General features: G+C 49.5%; 1 protein-coding gene across 2 annotated transcripts in view; it reads right to left on the minus strand.

The window, feature by feature from the left end:
* The window catches only part of CACNA1B (calcium voltage-gated channel subunit alpha1 B), a 213671-nt gene that overhangs the window by 104389 nt on the left and 92102 nt on the right, over positions 1-17180 (minus strand). For both annotated transcript variants that reach the window (XM_087418671.1, XM_087418670.1), the window contains exons 13-16: positions 16381-16493; positions 13744-13875; positions 13456-13528; positions 2589-2706 (exon numbers count right to left, since the gene is read on the minus strand). In XM_087418671.1, coding sequence (XP_087274797.1) covers positions 2589-2706; positions 13456-13528; positions 13744-13875; positions 16381-16493 — 436 coding nt within the window. The remainder of the gene's footprint in view (positions 1-2588; positions 2707-13455; positions 13529-13743; positions 13876-16380; positions 16494-17180) is intronic.

Here is a 17180-nt window from a genome sequence, read left to right on the forward strand (position 1 = left end):
ACATGGGGCTCCAGTGCCTTTGGCTGAGCAGAGACCACCTAAGACACACCACAAACATGCAAACCCACCCACGACCAGCGCCTCCTGGGCCTCAGGTCCTAGACACACAGACCCTGCATGGCTGTCTTCTCCCGTCCTTTTCCAAAGCAAAGTCCTGGCCCCTCTCCCTCGAGGTGCAGAGTAACAGGAACAACATCTGAGATAGCAGACAGCAGTGAGTGTCCAGAACTAGGACCCCTCGACCATCTCATCCCACTGAGCACCCCCAGGAGGCCCCTGATGAGGTGCTACTACAACCTACTTTTAGAAATAAGGAAGCAAAGGCCACAGAGGGTAAGTAACTCGCCCAGGGTTCCAGGGGCGGAGGGACCCAAAGGCCGGCACAGGCATGCGCCCGAGGTGAGCTGCTCCTCCCTGCTTTGCCCTCTCGAATCTCTCCAAGATCAGGCCCTCACACTGCGCTGATTGGGGTCACTTCAATTTTCCTGTTGCTGGAGCACCGCTTCCCAAAGGCTCATCACAGTGCCGAGCAGCACTGTCTTCCCTGTGCTCCTCAGAGCAGCGTCTCCCCAGAACAGTCCCTCCCCGGCCCTCCGTGCTGGCCTCAGCGTTGTGTCTGCAGACCCAGGCCCTCCCCGGCCCTCTATGGTTTCCCTCCTAAGTTACTCCATTCCGTGGCACTGCGGACATTTGGGGCCAGGCAATCCTTTGCTGTGGGGTGTTGAGCAGCATCCCTCGCTCTGCCCACTCGATGCCAGCAGCACCTCCCCCCTCAGGCATGCCAGCCAGACTGTCTCAGACACCGCCAATGTCCTCTGGGGGCCAAGTCGCACCAGTTAGAGCGCTGGGCTCCATGTAACCGAGTCCTTTCACTGCAGGCCTGGGGACTCAGTTCCCCCAGGTTGCAGCCGTCCTCCCAGGGGCTCTGGGCCAGTGTGAGGCTCAGGGGAGCCCACATCCCAGAGCACCGCCTCATAGGCAAGCCTGCTCCGGGCTCCAGCAGAACCCACAGGACAGGACACCGAGGCCGGGCTGCCACCTACCGGCACTAACACAGCCATGGACACCCTCAGAGGCCTGCCCACAGCCGAAGAGCAGGACTAAGGACATGCCCCTCAGGGACAGACAGGTGCAGCAAGAGCGACTCCAATTGGACAGGACGAGGAGGCTTGACCGCTGACACGCCTAGCCTGAGCGTGCAAGGTCAGAATCAGCTGTGGTGCATATCGGGCCAACGCTCCATCTCGGGGGGGTGGCACCTCCTTCTGAACAGCAGCTGTCCCCCTCCTGTTCCCCACCCCCCATTCGAGGCCAACACTGAAGGCTCCTTCCCTCTCTGACAACCATGGCTGCCACTTCCTGGCTCCCTCCCACAACAGCCTACAGGTCCCACCTATCTGCTAAGCACATCAAACAAACACTGCCCCCTCGAGCCCCCTGGCTCCCCATTCCTGGGCCTCATGCTCAGCCTCCTGGGGAAGCTGAACCCTCACCCTGGGGTCCAGGACCTGAGCTGCGACATTACACAGGGCTGAGAGATGACACAGTCCCTGCTGGGGGCTATAGTGGGAGAGACGTGCAGACAGAAGCAAAGACAAACAAGGTCTGGAGTGTTGCAGGTCACAGATTGGCATGAGAGCCAGTGAGACAGAGACAAGGAGGGACAGATAGGGTGAAGGGGCCTGGTGTGGAGGAGGGAGATAAGGCAGAGCTGGTAGGTCAGTCTGGGAGAAGACAACTCACAGATGTTTCTCTCCAGCTCAGATCTCTCCTCCAGGCTCTACAGGATGTTCTACCGCAGCAGCTCTCAGAGTGGGGTCCCCAGGCCAGTGGTACCGGCACCCCCTGGGAGCCTGTTAGAATGCATTTTCATGGGCTGGAATCTAGGCTTTGAAGGCCCTTGGGGGACTCTGGCGTGTGGACCAGTTTGAGAATCTGAGACGCCCCTCCTCGGCCTGCATTTCCCACTCCACGATGGAGCCACATGCACGCCTCGCCTGGCCTGGCCTGGCCCTCACCTCACCCTGCAGTCTCCCTTTCCTCACATGGCTGCCTGATCCCACAGACCCACCCTTTCACACAAGGCCCTGAAACACAAGACCAACTGGCATCCTCCACAGAAAACTTTTCTTTTATTTCTCTTCAGGAACTACGTTTTCAGCAGGGGAAGGCTCTTTAAAAGCCCAGTGCCAAACTTAATTATTGAATTAAATTAAAGTGGAAAAAAAACAACAACAACCTGCTGTCTTCAGTGTTCAAAGCTCACGTCTTTCCAATGCATCCTTCCCGAGCCCACCACTGACCACACCATCCCTGCCTCTGGACACCCCCACGTGCAACTCATGCTTCCACCAACCTGAGCCCCTCAGCCTCCGGATCCCCCGAGCTGAGGTGGCCTCAAGAATGTTCGCCATCTGGACTTAACTCGAGCCATCTCCTCCGAAGGAGGAGCTCCGCAGGTCACACTTCAGGAGAAGGCACCCCTCATATTTGGGGCAACACACCCCCCAGGGCCCCCAGGGGAAGAAGAGGAAGAGGCAGGCCCGGGCCAAGCACTCGCCCCCTGTACCCAGCCCCCAGAAGGATACAGTTTCCAAACAGCGTCAGGACGATGAAGTAAAAGGACGAGAACATGCCTTTGCTGACTCCGCCCTGCGATTCGATCCCGTGATACATCACTGCGTTCCAGTCCTCTCCGGTCAGGATCTGTGGAGGGAGAGCACCACAGGGCTGCCTGCACAGCCACCTTCACCCACACACACCCCCACCCCACACATGCACACACACATGCTCGCTCGGGGTCTAGACATGGCTGCACCCCAAGAGCCCGTGGGCACGTGCACATGCACACACACAGGTTTTTAGATGATGGTGCTACTGGAGGTCAAGGGGGCCCAGGGTCCTCCAGAAAAAGCTCCAGAAGGACATGCTGCTGAGCTGGGTCAGGCCTGAAAAGATGAATATGCTCTAGGTTTTCAGCCCAAGATGGAAAGGGAGCTCTGAGCAGAAGAAAAAGGTGAGTAAAGGCAAGGAGGAAAACCACAGCAACGAGCTGGAGAAAGAAGGCAGCGCTGGGAGGCGTAGCCTCCCCAACTCCCAGAGCCGCCTAGGTCACTGGTTTACAGTTGAGGAGACTGAGGTCCAGAGAGGGGCCATGAGCTGCTCAAGGCCAGAAAACACCTGCAGGGCCTCTGACCCTGCAGGTTCCTGCCACTGTCGCCCCTGTCGTCCAGGCTATGAGGGCTGCTACGTGGAATCCTTGCCCCATCAGAAAACACATGTCTCTTTTCTACTTGTATTTGTGGAAAAGTACAAGAGGATAAAATAACAGACCTTCGTATGTCCACCACTCAAAATGAAAATTGTTAACAATGTGTCACATTTGCACCAGGTCCCCTGCCCAGGATCACTCCTGACAGGCAACTCCAATCATGGATCTGGCGAGGATCCGTGTCTTTATAGTTCCACACCACCAGACACACGTGTGTCTATAAACAAATACACCATGTGTGTTTTAAACTTGCACAAGAAGGTATCAGACTACACATATCATTCTTCAACTCACTGTTTTCATTCACTATTATACCTTTGAAGTTTATCCATGTTGATACATATAAATCCACTTATTCAGGTAAACCATTGCATAGTGTTCCTCCAAGTTATTTACCTTTTTTCCTCCTGATAGGCACTTCAGTGGTTTCCAGGTTCTTGCTATAATGTCTCATTGTGCACACATGAAAAATTTGTCCAGAACTGGAATTGCTGGATAGTGGGTTACATACATCTTTGACTTGACTAGACGTTTCCAAAGCAGTTATCCCAAATTACATTCCTGCCAGCAGTGTAGGTTCTTTTACCTCACACCTTCCCACCATCCTTGGCATTGTCACACCCTTTGACAGCTCCCATCCGATGGGGTGAAAGGGCAAGCCAGTGAGGTCTGACGTCTTCTCATACAGCCAGTGGCCATTCAGACCTCCTCTTCTGTGGCCTGCCTTTTCAACTCTTTGGCTTACTTTTCTGCTGACTCGCCTTTTTCTTACTGACTTGTGAGACTTCCCATGCGTTGTCAGATACACCAACTCTCCATCTGTAATGTTTAGTGGGACTATCTGCTTCTAGTCTCCTCTTTGCTTAACTTATTCTTGTATTATAATAAAGTTTTTGTGTGTGTGTGTGAGGAAGATCAGCCCTGAGCTAACATCCATGCTAATCCTCCTGTTTTTTTTTGCTGAGGAAGACTGGCTCTGAGCTAACATCTATTGCCAATCCTCCTCCATTTTGTTTCCCCCAAAACCCCAGTAGATAGCTGTATGTCATAGTTGCACATCCGTCTAGTTGCTGTATGTGGGACGCGGCCTCAGCATGGTAGGAGAAGCAGTGCGTTGGTGCACACCCGGGATCCGAACCCGGGCCGCCAGCAGCGGAGCGCACGCACTTAACCGCTAAGCCACGGGGCCGGCCCCTAGAATAAAGTTTAATGTAGTCAGATGTATCAGTCTTTTCCTTTATGGTTTCTGCTTTTTGCACCTAGTTTAAGAAATTCCTGTCCATCCCAAGGTCATAGATATTTTCCCATATTTTCTTCTAATCATTTTAAAGTTTGGTTTTTCACATTTAGGTTTCTAATCCAAGTGAAATTTATAATTACTGTTCTATGTATGCATGGAGATGAAGGTCTACTTTTTTTCCCATATGGAAAGCCAATTTTCCCAGACCCATTTTTTTGACTACTGTGTCCTTCCCCCATTGATTTATAATGCCATCTTTCTCACAAAACCAACTTCCTACATAGGCTTGGCCATGTTTCTGGGCTCTCTAGACTGTTCTTTTGGCATTTTGTCTTTATATCTCACAATCTTCAGTACTTTGCTTTATAAAAAGTCTTGGTAGCCTGCGGGGAAACCCTTCCTTCCTGGATTATCTTTGCTCTCCTTGGACATTTACTCTTCCACATAATCAAGATGCTCAATTTCAAGAGCAGTGCTGTTGGAATCTGGATCAGGACTACACTGAATTCATAGATTAAATTAGGGAGAACTGATACCCTTCTATATTAAGGCTTCCCATTTATAAATATATCCATCCATGTATTCAGTTCTTTAGGTCCTTTAATAACAATTTATAATTTCACCCATGAAAGTCTTACATGATTTTTGTAGATTTATTTCTGGGTACCTTATAGCTTTTGTTACTACTGTGAATGAAATCCTTCTTTTTAATTGAATGATGTTGTTATATAGAAAAGCTACATTTTTGTATGTTGATCTTGTGTTCAGTAACACTGGTGAATTCTCTTATTTCTAACTGATTCTCTTGGATTTTCTATGTAAATAACCACATCATTTGCAAATAATAACAATCTTGTCTATTCCTTTCCAGTCCTTCCACCTCTTTCTTTTTCTTATCTCATTACATCGCCTTCAACTGCCTAAATACTAGGCACCCTTGTTTTTTCTTTAATTATAATTCTTTCAATCTGTATTAGTCTGGGTTCTCCAGAGAAACAGAACCAATAGGTGACATATATAAGCAATTGGCTCATGTGGTTATGGAGGCCAAGAAGTCCCAATATACACAGTCGACAACAGAGATGATGGTGTAAGTTTCAGTCCAAGTCCAAGTCCGAAAGCAAGAGATGAGACTGAAGTCCCAGCTTAAAGACAGGCAGAGAGAGCAAATTATCCCTTATTCAGCCTTTTTGTTCTATTCAGGCCGTCAGTGAATTAGATGAGGCCTCCCACACTGGAGAGGGCAATCTGCTTTACTCAGTCTACCAATTCAAATGTTAATCTCCTCCAGAAACACCTTCACAGACACGTTTAATCTAGGCACCCTGTGGTCCAGCCAGGTTGACACTTAAAATTAACCATCATACAATCTTTTACCTGTGATGTCTGCTATAGTCTTTTTAAAATAACAGCTTTATTGAGATATAATTCACATGCCATATAGTTTAGTCTTTAAAGTGTATAATTCAATGGTTTTTAGTATATTCACAGATATGTGCAACCATTGCCACAGTCAACTTTAGAACATTTTCATCCCGTAAAAAAAGAAACCCATACCTATTAGCTACCAGCCACCTAGCTCTGGGGTTTTTTTAAGCCCTCTCAATTCTTATTATATGATGTTTTTATCATCATATCAATGTTTTATCTTTCTACATCTATTGACATGCTTATTTTTCTCTTTTAACCTGTAGATATAGGGAAATTACACTGACAAGTCCTTGCATTACTGGAATAAACAAAGTTTAGCTATGAGGTTCTATTTCAGACACAGTTGGATTTGACTTTTGAATATTTCATCTCAGATTGTCTGCATCTACCTTCACCAAGCAAACATGCAGAGTGCTGCTGTGTGTCAGGCAATATTCAGGTGCGCAGGACTGTCGGTGACAAAACAGACAAAGACCCCGCCTCACGGAGCTCACATTCTGGTCTGCGTTTTGTTTTTCTTACGTTGTCCTTGCCTGGCTGTGGTGTCAAGGTTGTACTAGCCTCATGAAATCGCTTCTTCCCTTCTCTGAAACGGTCTGAGTGAGTTACTATCCGTTCCTTGAAGACTTGATAAAACTCACCTTATAACTCACCAGGCCCAGGGCAGGCAGAAAGACAAGAGGAGAGCTTTGACTATGGATCTATTTCTTTAACGGTTATAAAATTATCCAGGTTTTTTATTTCTTCTTGAGCTAATTTAAGTAATTGATGTTTTCCTATAAACATGCATGTTTCATCTACGTTTTCAAATCTGTTGGCACAAAGTTGCCATACTATTCTTTTGGGGTTTAAAAAAATCACTCCCTTTTCTGTAGTTATGCCTCCCTTTTGGGCTACACTTTTTATTCGTGCTTTTTTTCTTGATAGGTCTTGCTATAAAGCTATCTACTTCATTAGTCTTCTTGAGAAAAAGATTTGATGATTTCATTATCTTCATGTTTTAGTCTTCTGTTTCACTAACGTCTGCTTTTCTCATCATTTTTTCCTGCTTTCAATTTTTCTTCGGCTGACTCTTTGTTTCTAGATTTTTAAGATGAATACTTAACTTGTTTATTTTTAACCTTTCTTTTATTTTGATATTTGCATTTAAAATTTTAAATTTTCTAAGTATTGCTTCAGCTTCATCCCATGTCTTGACATTTTGTTCAGTTCTAAACATTTTATAACATCCATTGTGACGTCTTCTTTAACTCAATCCTCCAGCTTTCAAATATGGGGAAGATTTTAAATGACTTCTCTTTACTAGTGGTTTCTATTTATTTAAATTATATCAAGAATGTGCTCTGTAGGATAGCAATTCTTTATCATTTGTAGGAATTTCTTGGGTGATTTAACAAGTGGTCAATTTCTGTGAATGTTCGATGTGCCCCCAAATAACGACTATTTTATCTGCTATCAGTCGGACACAGAGTTCTCTTGATGTCAGCTGACTCACACTGATCGTGTTCATGAGTTCTTTTACATCTTTCTAATCTTTTGTCAGCTTCATCCTTCAGTTTGACAGAAATATATTATAAATCTCTTATAAGATGGTGGACTTTTGATTTCTCTATGTAATTCTGTCAGTTTTGGTTCAATACATATTTTTAGGCCATGGTTAGGTCATGCAAGTCTTCCTTTATCATTATGTCATGTACTTCTTTATTTTTACTAAAGCTTTTTTACTTTAACTTCTGTTTTGGCTGATGTTAATAATACACCAGCTTTCTTCTGGTTAATGTTTACTTAGTTTATATTTTTGTATCCCTTTATTTTTTAATTATGTACTATTTCAAACATTCAGAAAAGTACAATGAATAATATTTAACAAACCTGTGTACCCACTACCCAGCTTAAGAAAGAAACATTAAAAACTAGCTGACACTCCTTGACTAGCGCTCGCGCTTGCTCGCTCTCACTCTTCCTCCTCTCCTTCTCTCTCTCTCCACCTCCCGCAAGCCCGCCCCAGCCTGCCCCCAGGGAACCAGCACCCTGAATGTGGTGTTTATCATTCCCAATCAAGCTTTTATACTTTTACTGCATACATGCCATAATCGATATTGTCTTGTGTGTTTTCATCCTTGCATAAATAGTATCATATGCTATATATTATTCTGAATCTTGCTTTTTTTTCTCAATGTTATGTTTGCAAGATTCATCCATGTTAACACATTTAAGTCTAGGTCATTCATTTTCCCTACTGCATAGATATAATACACTTTTCTTATCCATTCTCCTGATGATGAACATTCAGGTGATTTCCAGTTTTTTGCTATTACAAATAATGCTGCTATGACGGTCCCACACACATCTCTGTGCAAATGGGCAAGAGAAGTTCCAGAGCATACGGCTATGATATGAACTGCTCATATGCAAGTTCCAGTTCTAATCCAGTGGATTAGATATTATGAAATTACTCTCCAAAGTGGTTCTACCAACCCACCAACAGCACAAGGGAATGCTCATTTCTCCACATCTTATGAAAACTTGATATTGTTAGATTTCTTAATTTCAGCTAAACTGACAGATGAAAGGTTTGTCTCATTGTGGGTTTAATCTGCATTTCCCTGGCTACTAGTAGAGCTGATAAGAGTTTTTATGAGTTTATGCATCAGCCCAATTTCCTCTCCCAGAGGTACCTGTTACATCCTTTGCTCCTTCCTGCTACATTATTTGTCTTTTCTTGTTGATTTGTGGAAGTTCCTGATGTATTCTGGACACTGATCCTTCGTTGGTTATTTGCTTACACTGTGGAAATGCCTTCTCTCAGTCTGACTCGTTGGTTTTTTTTTTTTTTTTTTACCTTTTTCTGTTGTCTTTTGATGCATAGAAATTTTTATTTTGATAGTCAGATTAGTCAATCATCTCCTTTATGACCATTTCTTTTCTCTTCTGCAAAAAGGCCTTCCCTGCCTTGAGTTAATAACGTCACACTCCTGTATGTTCTTCTAAATTTCAGATTTACTTTTCACATTTACACTTTCATCCATCTGAATTGATTTTTAAATCTGGTACAAGGTAGGAATCCAATTTCATGTTTTTCTCTATGGATAACCAAACAGTTCCCCACCATCTGCAAAGACAACACTTGAGTTTTCCGTGTATACAAATATTTGATCTGCAAATAATGACATTTTTCTTTCTTCCCTGTCAAATGCCTTATTTCATTTTTTCTTGTTCTACTGCACTAAGACCACTGAGACTAGCATAATCTGCTAAGAGCTTTTATTTGGAAGGAGTGTTGCGTTTTATCATGTGATTTTTTTTATTGTATTATAAATTAATGTATTATGGACATTTTCAAATATACACCAAGTAGAGAGTGTCATGTGCCCCTGCACACTCATCACCCAGCCTCGAGGACTCACACAACCTGTGATCTTGTCTCCTCTGTGCTCTCACTTGTGTGAAGGCTGTGCTTTCACTAGAGCTCAAATGCTTTCTCCCTCCTTAATCTGTTGAAATGACGAATTACATTAATGGACTTTCTAATGTTAAATCATCTTGCATTCCTAGGATGAACTCAAGTTGATCATAAAGATCATTTTTAAGCATATCCCGATCTGATGAGTTGTTACTTCCCACAGGATGGTTTTGTCTCTGTGTTTGTGACACTGATCTACATTTTTCTTTTCTTACATTGTCCTTGTCTAGTTTTTTCACATCAAGGTTATCTTATTCTAACCTCATAAAATGAGTGGGGTGCTTTCCTTTTTATCTTCTCTGGAGTGGTCTGTATAAAATTGTTATAAATTCTTTCTTAAAAATTTCATAGAGTTCACTTGTAAAACTATCTAGATGAGGTGGCTTGGATAGGTAGATTTTTAATTATTCGATTTCTGAAATAGTTCAGGTTTTCCATTTCTTCTTGGGTTAGTTTATTATATGTTTTTCTCCTACATCACCCACTTTACTAGATGTATAAACATTGTGGTGCTCTCAGCACTTGGGGGCGGGGTGGTAACTCTCCCTGTGTCTGTGTCCCAGCGTGTCTTTAGTTCAGCTCACGCTTGAATCACAGCTCTCGGGATCGGAATTCCAGGCTGACAGGGACTGTCTTCCAATACTTTCAAGTTACTTTTCCCAGACCTTCTGGCATCACTGCTCATGAGAGGCTTACCATCAGACTGTCATTCTTTTCCAGGAAATCTGTCTTTCTAGAGCAGTTTTTAAGATTTTCTCTTTATCACAATGTGTCTAGGTCTGGAATTGTTTTTGTTCGTCCTGCTTGGCCCTCAGAGCACACTCTTTCTAAAACTCGTTCTGGAACAACGTTGGCCTCCTCCCTCTCACATCAGATGTCTGAGCTTTGCCTCCATGCTGCAGCTGGCTCCACTCCTCACATCTCCCCACTCACACCTTCTCTCTCGGAGCATGGCCACTTTACAGTTCACCCTTTATTTTCTTATTTAAATAGCTAAATTTTTCATTTCTAGGATTTCTGCTGAGTTCTTTTTCGTGTTAATCTATTCTTGGTTCTTAGATGCCTTCCTTTCATAATTTTGTGTTATGTGCTATGAGTTTTTCCTTTAACTCTTTGAGGATATTAAGCACAGTCAGTTTGAGGTCACCTGTATTTGCTCTGTTATTTCCGTTTCTTTAGGACTGAGCTCACCTTTGACTGTGGGTATTGTTCACTCTCTTCTGTGGGGTCAGCTTCCACCCCGTTTTAGTCTGCAAGGTCACCATGAGCAAAGTTGAAGTTGTTTTCTCCCTGGTCACATGCCCTCCCTGTCCCCTCTCCAAGCCCATTCAGAAGAAGGAGCTCCCATCCTGGGGTGTCAGGTCCTCGGTTCAGCAGCATCCTGCGGGAGTTACAGACCTGGCCTAGGCACCCTGCCCTTGCCATCTTCTGAGCCTCCTCCAGCCATAATCAGCTCTCTCTCAGCTCACCTCAGCATCCTTAAAGGGCCAGATGCCTTTCCCAGCACTGAGTCAGGTGAGCCATACATGGATGCTTCTGATGCTCCCACCTTCTTCTTCCCCGACAATATCCCGGTGCCAGGGTCTCTGCATCTCTCGCCAGTGTTCCATTTCTAGCCCACAGAGATTGTTTTCTGCTTGGCTAGGTCCTTTTATTTTCTAAGTGTATTAATAATCTTCTTGCTGTGTTCAGAGCAGAGGGAGACTAAGGTCTAAATGAGAGTGTCATCTTCTCAGAAGAACCCATCTTTCTCTCCTAACTCGACCTCTTCTTCCACTTTGGTTCCCACCACCACTAACCATGTTCGGGTCCTTTCTTGCAACAAACATGGCAATGCAGGGCTCTAACTGTCAATCACATCACTTCCCTGCTTTGGAAACCCTGCAACAGCTCCCACTGGACAAAGCCTCTCAGTCTGGCATTTAAGGCCATTTAACCTGGCCCCCACCAGTCCCCAACGCCTTCCGTCACAAACTCGGTGCTCTCACCACTCCAGACCCCACTCACCTTCTTATTGCTTTGTCCCAAATGCACTGTGGCCGATCCCCCTCACCTGACATTCAAGATGGCACAGGGCAGCTGTGCCCTCCCAGGAAGACGAAGCTCCTCCCATCACTGAGCAGACACACTGCTCGGGACGGGTTGCAGCCACCCTCTGCTGGAAGCCCTGGCTTGGACACCACTCATTTTTGACCCCTGAGGCACAGACCCTCTTACCCACTAAGTGCTCAAAACCCTTCGGGAGACCCACTCTTGGAAGTCACTGGCCTGTGAGGAAGCCAAGGTTTTCAACACATCAGTCAGAGAAGGTGAGAACAGTAGTGGGCGGACAAGCATCCTCGCACTTAGGAAATCAGAAGGGGGAGAAGTCACCAAGTGACTCAAAGGTGAGGTCAGAAAGGAAGCACAAGGTCCCGATGGGCCAGAGCAGAAGTGCCTCAGGGAGAACAGCTCACTCTGCTTGGCTGTCACTAAGGGCTGAGGGCTGCCGGGCTCCAACCCAGGACAAGAGAAGGAGACAGTTGTGGGGTGGGGGGGGCAGCAGGAGACTGGACAGTCGTGGGGAGTGTGTGGCGCAAACTGGACAGTCGTGGGGGGCTTAGGGTGCAGACAGGACAGTGGAGGGGGCGTGTGGTGCAGACGGGACAGTCGTGGGGGTGTGTGGCGCAGACGGGACGGTCGTGGGGGTGTGTGGCGCAGACGGGACGGTCGTGGGGGCGTGCGGCACAGAGGAGAAAGTCGTGGGGGCGTGCGGCACAGACGGGACAGTCCTGGGGGCGTGCGGCACAGACGAGACGGTCGTGGGGGCGTGTGGCACAGACAGGATAGTGTAGGGGTGTGCGGCACAGACAGGACAGTCGTGGGGGCGTGCGGCACGGAGGAGAAAGTCGTGGGGGCGTGTGGCACAGACGGGACGGTCGTGGGGGTGTGTGGCACAGACGGGATGGTTGTGGGGGCATGTGACGCAGATGGGACAGTTGTGGGGGCATGTGGTGCAGATGGAACAGTCGTGGGGGCGTGTGACACAAATGGGACAGTTGTGGGGGCGTGTGGCGCAGATGGAACAGTTGTGGGTGCGTGTGGCACAGACGGGACAGTCGTGGGGGCGTGTGGCACAGACCACTGGGACTGAATTAATCCTTTGCGGTCACCTAGTTTGGTTTGAATGGTCTGCTGGAGACACTCCCTTCCTCCGAGAGAGTGGAACCCGAAGGACCCCTCTCCTTCGCACGTTGTGGGCTCCAGCTTTGGCCAGCGGCAGCGTCAGCAGCCCCAGAGCCCAGGAGGCCAAGGTGAGGCCTGAGCACATGCAAGCCTGTTGGACTTCCCTAGAAGTCCTCATGGGCAAAACAACAACCTGCCCATCCTGCTCGTCCCAGACATGGGTCCGCGGAGGTTTCATCAGACAGAAATGTTTGGCAGGATCATGGCGGTGAGGCCAGTCATGGGCAGCATTTGGGGGCCAGAGCCCTGTGAGGGGGAAATGTGCTCAAGCAAGAGAGTTCTCAAAAGGGAACGCTCCAAGAGGGCAGAGCCCCTGAGCTGACAAGGTTCGCACCACACAGAACACGGGCTGACAGCCTCCTTCCCAAGGAGCTGCGGTGGCATGTTTTCCAGACACAAAAGAGAACTGAGGGGCCACTGGCCCTGAGACACTGGAGGGAGAAATCTGGGAGAGCTTTGCTGTTTTATCCTCAAAGGATAAAAGACAGCGTGATCCCAGGTCCAAGGGGCTGAGATAAACGGGAGCCTGAAGCCCAGGGGCTGCTGGACCGTTGAGTTCCCCAGGGAGCGACGCTTGCTCCTTGGGACAGCACCACAGCATCGGGCGTCCCTTCTGGCCCAGGCCCCAGATCTAGGGGCACGGTCCCAGCAACTGGAGGCCCCCCCAGTGGAGATCTGCCTGTGTTCGTCTCCTGTTCTCTTCTGTTTTGTGGAAAGTTCTGTCTGAAATGTTGGCTGTCGCGGTTGTGCCAAGGCATGAAGGAGGGGCTGACGGAGAAGGCTGCCTCCCCAGCACCTGGGAGAGCCGAGAGCCAGGAGCCTTACCTGGAAGACAGTGAGGATGGCAGCGGGGAAGGTGTCAAAGTTGGTCGTTGGAGTCTCATCTTGAAAGTTGAACCTGAGAAAGATGAGAATTCTTGTGAAGAGGCAGCCCCGCCCGGAGCCAAGAGGACCCGGCACCTCGGCACCCAGTGCTTGTCACGGGCTGCCACTGGCTGCGCTCTTGGCGCCACCAGCCCTCTTCAAGGACCTTCAGGGGGAAGCAGGTGCAGGCGGCCTGGGCAGCACCGTCTGCTCTGAGCTCTGCCGCTCCCCCACCCCAGGCCCACTTACTGCCCCCCAAACAGCTGCATGCCCAGCAGAGCGAAGACCACGATGAACAGGAAGAGCAGGAAGAGGAGGCTGACGATAGACTTCATGGAGTTGAGCAGGGACACCACCAGGTTCCGCAGGGAGTTCCAGTACCTGTGGGGCAGACAGGGTCTGACCCAGCCCCGGCCACGCCCGGCCAGGGGACGCCAGCTCCAGACACCGACCTCACACTCACCCCGGCTCTCTGCAGTCACACCCGCGGCTTCTGGGACCCTCTAAGCTCTGAGGCCCCCACACCGAAATGTGAAGCTACCAGACCCACTATCCTGGACGTCTCCACCTGGGGCCCCGGGGATGGCAGAGACGATGTGTCCAGTGCTGGACACCCTCGTCTCACAGACCTGCTCCCCCGGTACTCTCCTCAGCAGAATGGCGCACGTCCCCTCAGGCAGACTTCCTCCTCAGCCCTCCCTCGCCCTCATCCCTCAGCACCCAAACAGCCTCCAAGTGCCTCAGGCCAGCGCTGTGTGAAGTGAGGACCACAAGTGTTTGCCACGAGCCCACGACAGGAGAAGGAGCAGCTTGAGAACATAAATCGACACCGCTGCCTGCAGCGAGCAGGTCTCCTGCACGAAGAGCCTCAGTGGAGTGGAGCACAGGGAGGGGTGGTGCAAACCTGGGCGTGAGTGCCCCCTCACCAAGGACCAGGGACACTCAGTGTGGAGTGCGTGGGGAGCAGCACCACGAGACCCTATTCCCTGGCATCCCACAACACCCTCCCCCTCTATCCCACCCCTCAAAGGCTCCTGGAGGTCAGAGACCATGTCCCTCTCACTCAGCTGGACCCCCACTGAAGTCTGCCTACAGTATAGCTGCTGACAGCTCACCGAGTGACTGGTGCCCTCCAACCACTGCCCTGTCCCTGGAAAGCTCTTCCCCAGAAGAGCAAGAGCACGCCGCTTTCCCTCCAGGCACTGGAATCAGTCCCAGCCCCCAGGTAGACACACCACGTACCTCTGTGCCTTTGCACATGCTGTTCCGTGCCTTGGAATGGGGAGGACGGCAGGACAGACAGCAGTCTCCCAGTGCCCACCCTGCCACTGGGCATCCCTGGGCCCTACAACTGTGTCCTTCTCCCTAGTGCCGGCATCACAGAGGCACACCTGTCCTCCATGGGTGCTCTAACAAGGGGTGTGAGGGCCAATGGAAGATGGGGTGAAAGACTCTGGAAAAGCCTTCTCATGGGACGGGCAGGGGTCAGGACAGGGGCCGCCTGCTTTCCGGGAGGAAATGTAGCCCCTAAGACCCCAGGCCCACAACCATGGTGAAGGCAGCCCTTGTGGTCACTTCCTCTCACCAGCATCCCACACAAAAGCAACAGAGGACGAGGGCATGCCAACAAAACGCCCAGCAATATTTATGGACAAGCTGGGCTGAACTCCTGCCCAAAACTTCTGCAGTTACACTGTTGTGTCCTCAAATAGTCCCAGGTTTGGATTTAAAATGAATTGGAAAAGACCAACAGAACTTCAGGCCACACTGGGGAGATCAGTGGGGTTCTGAGAGGCTGTCTGGGTCACTGGAGGGGTGACCTAGAGCCTGGGGCCTCCTGTACAGGCCTGTCCTGCTGACAGCTCTGCTCCCCGGGTCCCGCAGTGTCGTGATCCAGGCTGCCAGGGACGCTGCACAGAGATCCGTGCTGGAGTGTGTGTGGGCGACATACTCCAGCTGCTCATGGTATGGGAGCCTCAGAAACTCAGTACAGGTGAGCCCACAGTAGCTTGGGGTCCCCCTCATGGTGTCTGGCCACGGCTAAGACCAGCTGAGTGCAGAGCAGCCTTCACTGTTGAGGAGACTGTTGTGGATGGGGTGCTCTCCCTCTCCAGCACTACGACTCTGGCAGCGAGCAGGAGAGACTCTGCCCCAGCTCTCCTCTCACCACCGGGGCCTCAGCCTTCCTGTAGGCAGAACGGAGCGACTCGCTTCCAGGGTTATGTAAAGAATCAAGTGGGATAAAACTGAAGCACGGTCATGTGGCTGTCATCTCACCAAGGATCAGACAGGGCAGGTCAGGCACAGGGTGGAGAAAGCAGGTCTGGGAATGGGAGCTTGCAGGCGCCAGGCTGGCTCAGGTCACAAGGTCAGGGCCATGTCAGGGCCAGGACAGCTGAGGCCTCCCTCCCTCTCCAGGGTTGGGACTGCAGGGTAGGTGGGCAGACTTGGGGGCAGGATGATGAAAAAACTTCCATCTGATAACTTCTATTTTTTCTATTAACTATGAAGTAAAGTCACCCTTTAAAAGCTGAAAGATGGGATTGCTGGTTTCAAAAGAAGGGACAGTATGAAACTATGAAGAGCAAGCGAACAAGAGAACTAGAAATCCTGCTGGCAGCACTGAAGCCAGTCAGGAGTGACCTTGAGGACAGACATGGCCCCCAACAAGGCCACAACGAGACGAAGTCGTGCTGGGCTGGTGCCCCTGTGCTGGGGCACAGGCTGTTTTATAACTGTTTTTTGTATTTAAACCAATTATAAGTCACAAAAAGGGACTGCAGACAGCTGAGTTCAAGACTGGAACCAGCATGCTGTGTTGGCCAGTCTCTCACGTTGCCTGCACCCCGCATCTCCCCCTCACCCAGGAGCACATGGATGACATACTTTGTGACTTTGAAGATCCTCAGCAACCGGAGTGCCCGCAGCACGCTGATCCCAAAGGAGGTTCCCGGCTTTATGGCAGCCCAGACCACTTCAAAGATGCTCCCCACAATGACCTGCAATGGAGATGGGTCAGCCTCAGGGGCTTACACACTCATGCTGCACACGTGCATCTGTGTGGCTGTCTCTCTGTGAGCATCCACTCTGCCTCCCCTATCTGCAGCTCCAGCCAGATGAGGCAACACAAGGCACACGCCTCCCCCTGAGCTCCTGAGACTTCGGGGGCTGCAGAGCCCCACCAATGCCGGTGCCCGTCCTCTCCGACCCCAGACACACCAGAAGGACACGTGACGTGGGGTGAGGTTAGGCCTGCTGGTCTTCTGACAGATCTTCAAGCAGCCTTGTCCAATGTTTCCCTCTGCTTTGTCATAGTCAGGTGAACCCAGCAACTTCTCAAACACCTCTGGGGCCAGGCAAACCATTTCAGACAGCCTTGACTATTGGACTGCTTTCTCACAGACCACAGAATCTGCTTCCTTGTAACTTCCCCTCCCTGGTCCTGCCACTGCCCTGAGATGATCACACCCATAAAGCGCATCTGGAGTCTTGTCTTCTCCCGATGACCAGGAGCCAGGACGTGCCACCAAGAACAGATTGTGGCATGCCTGCACTCTTGTTTCACCAATAGGGTTATCCCAGGCACTGCCCATGTTGGTGGACTGGGACTTGTGAGCAAGTGGCATGCCCGTTCTTCCAGCTGTTCCTCAGATGGGCTCTGCAACAGGCCATCCTGGTCAGTGTCT

This window comes from Ceratotherium simum, chromosome 29 (genome assembly GCF_057802395.1).
Source record: "Ceratotherium simum simum isolate JZ-2026a chromosome 29, ASM5780239v1, whole genome shotgun sequence".
NCBI classification, from domain to species: domain Eukaryota; kingdom Metazoa; phylum Chordata; class Mammalia; order Perissodactyla; family Rhinocerotidae; genus Ceratotherium; species Ceratotherium simum.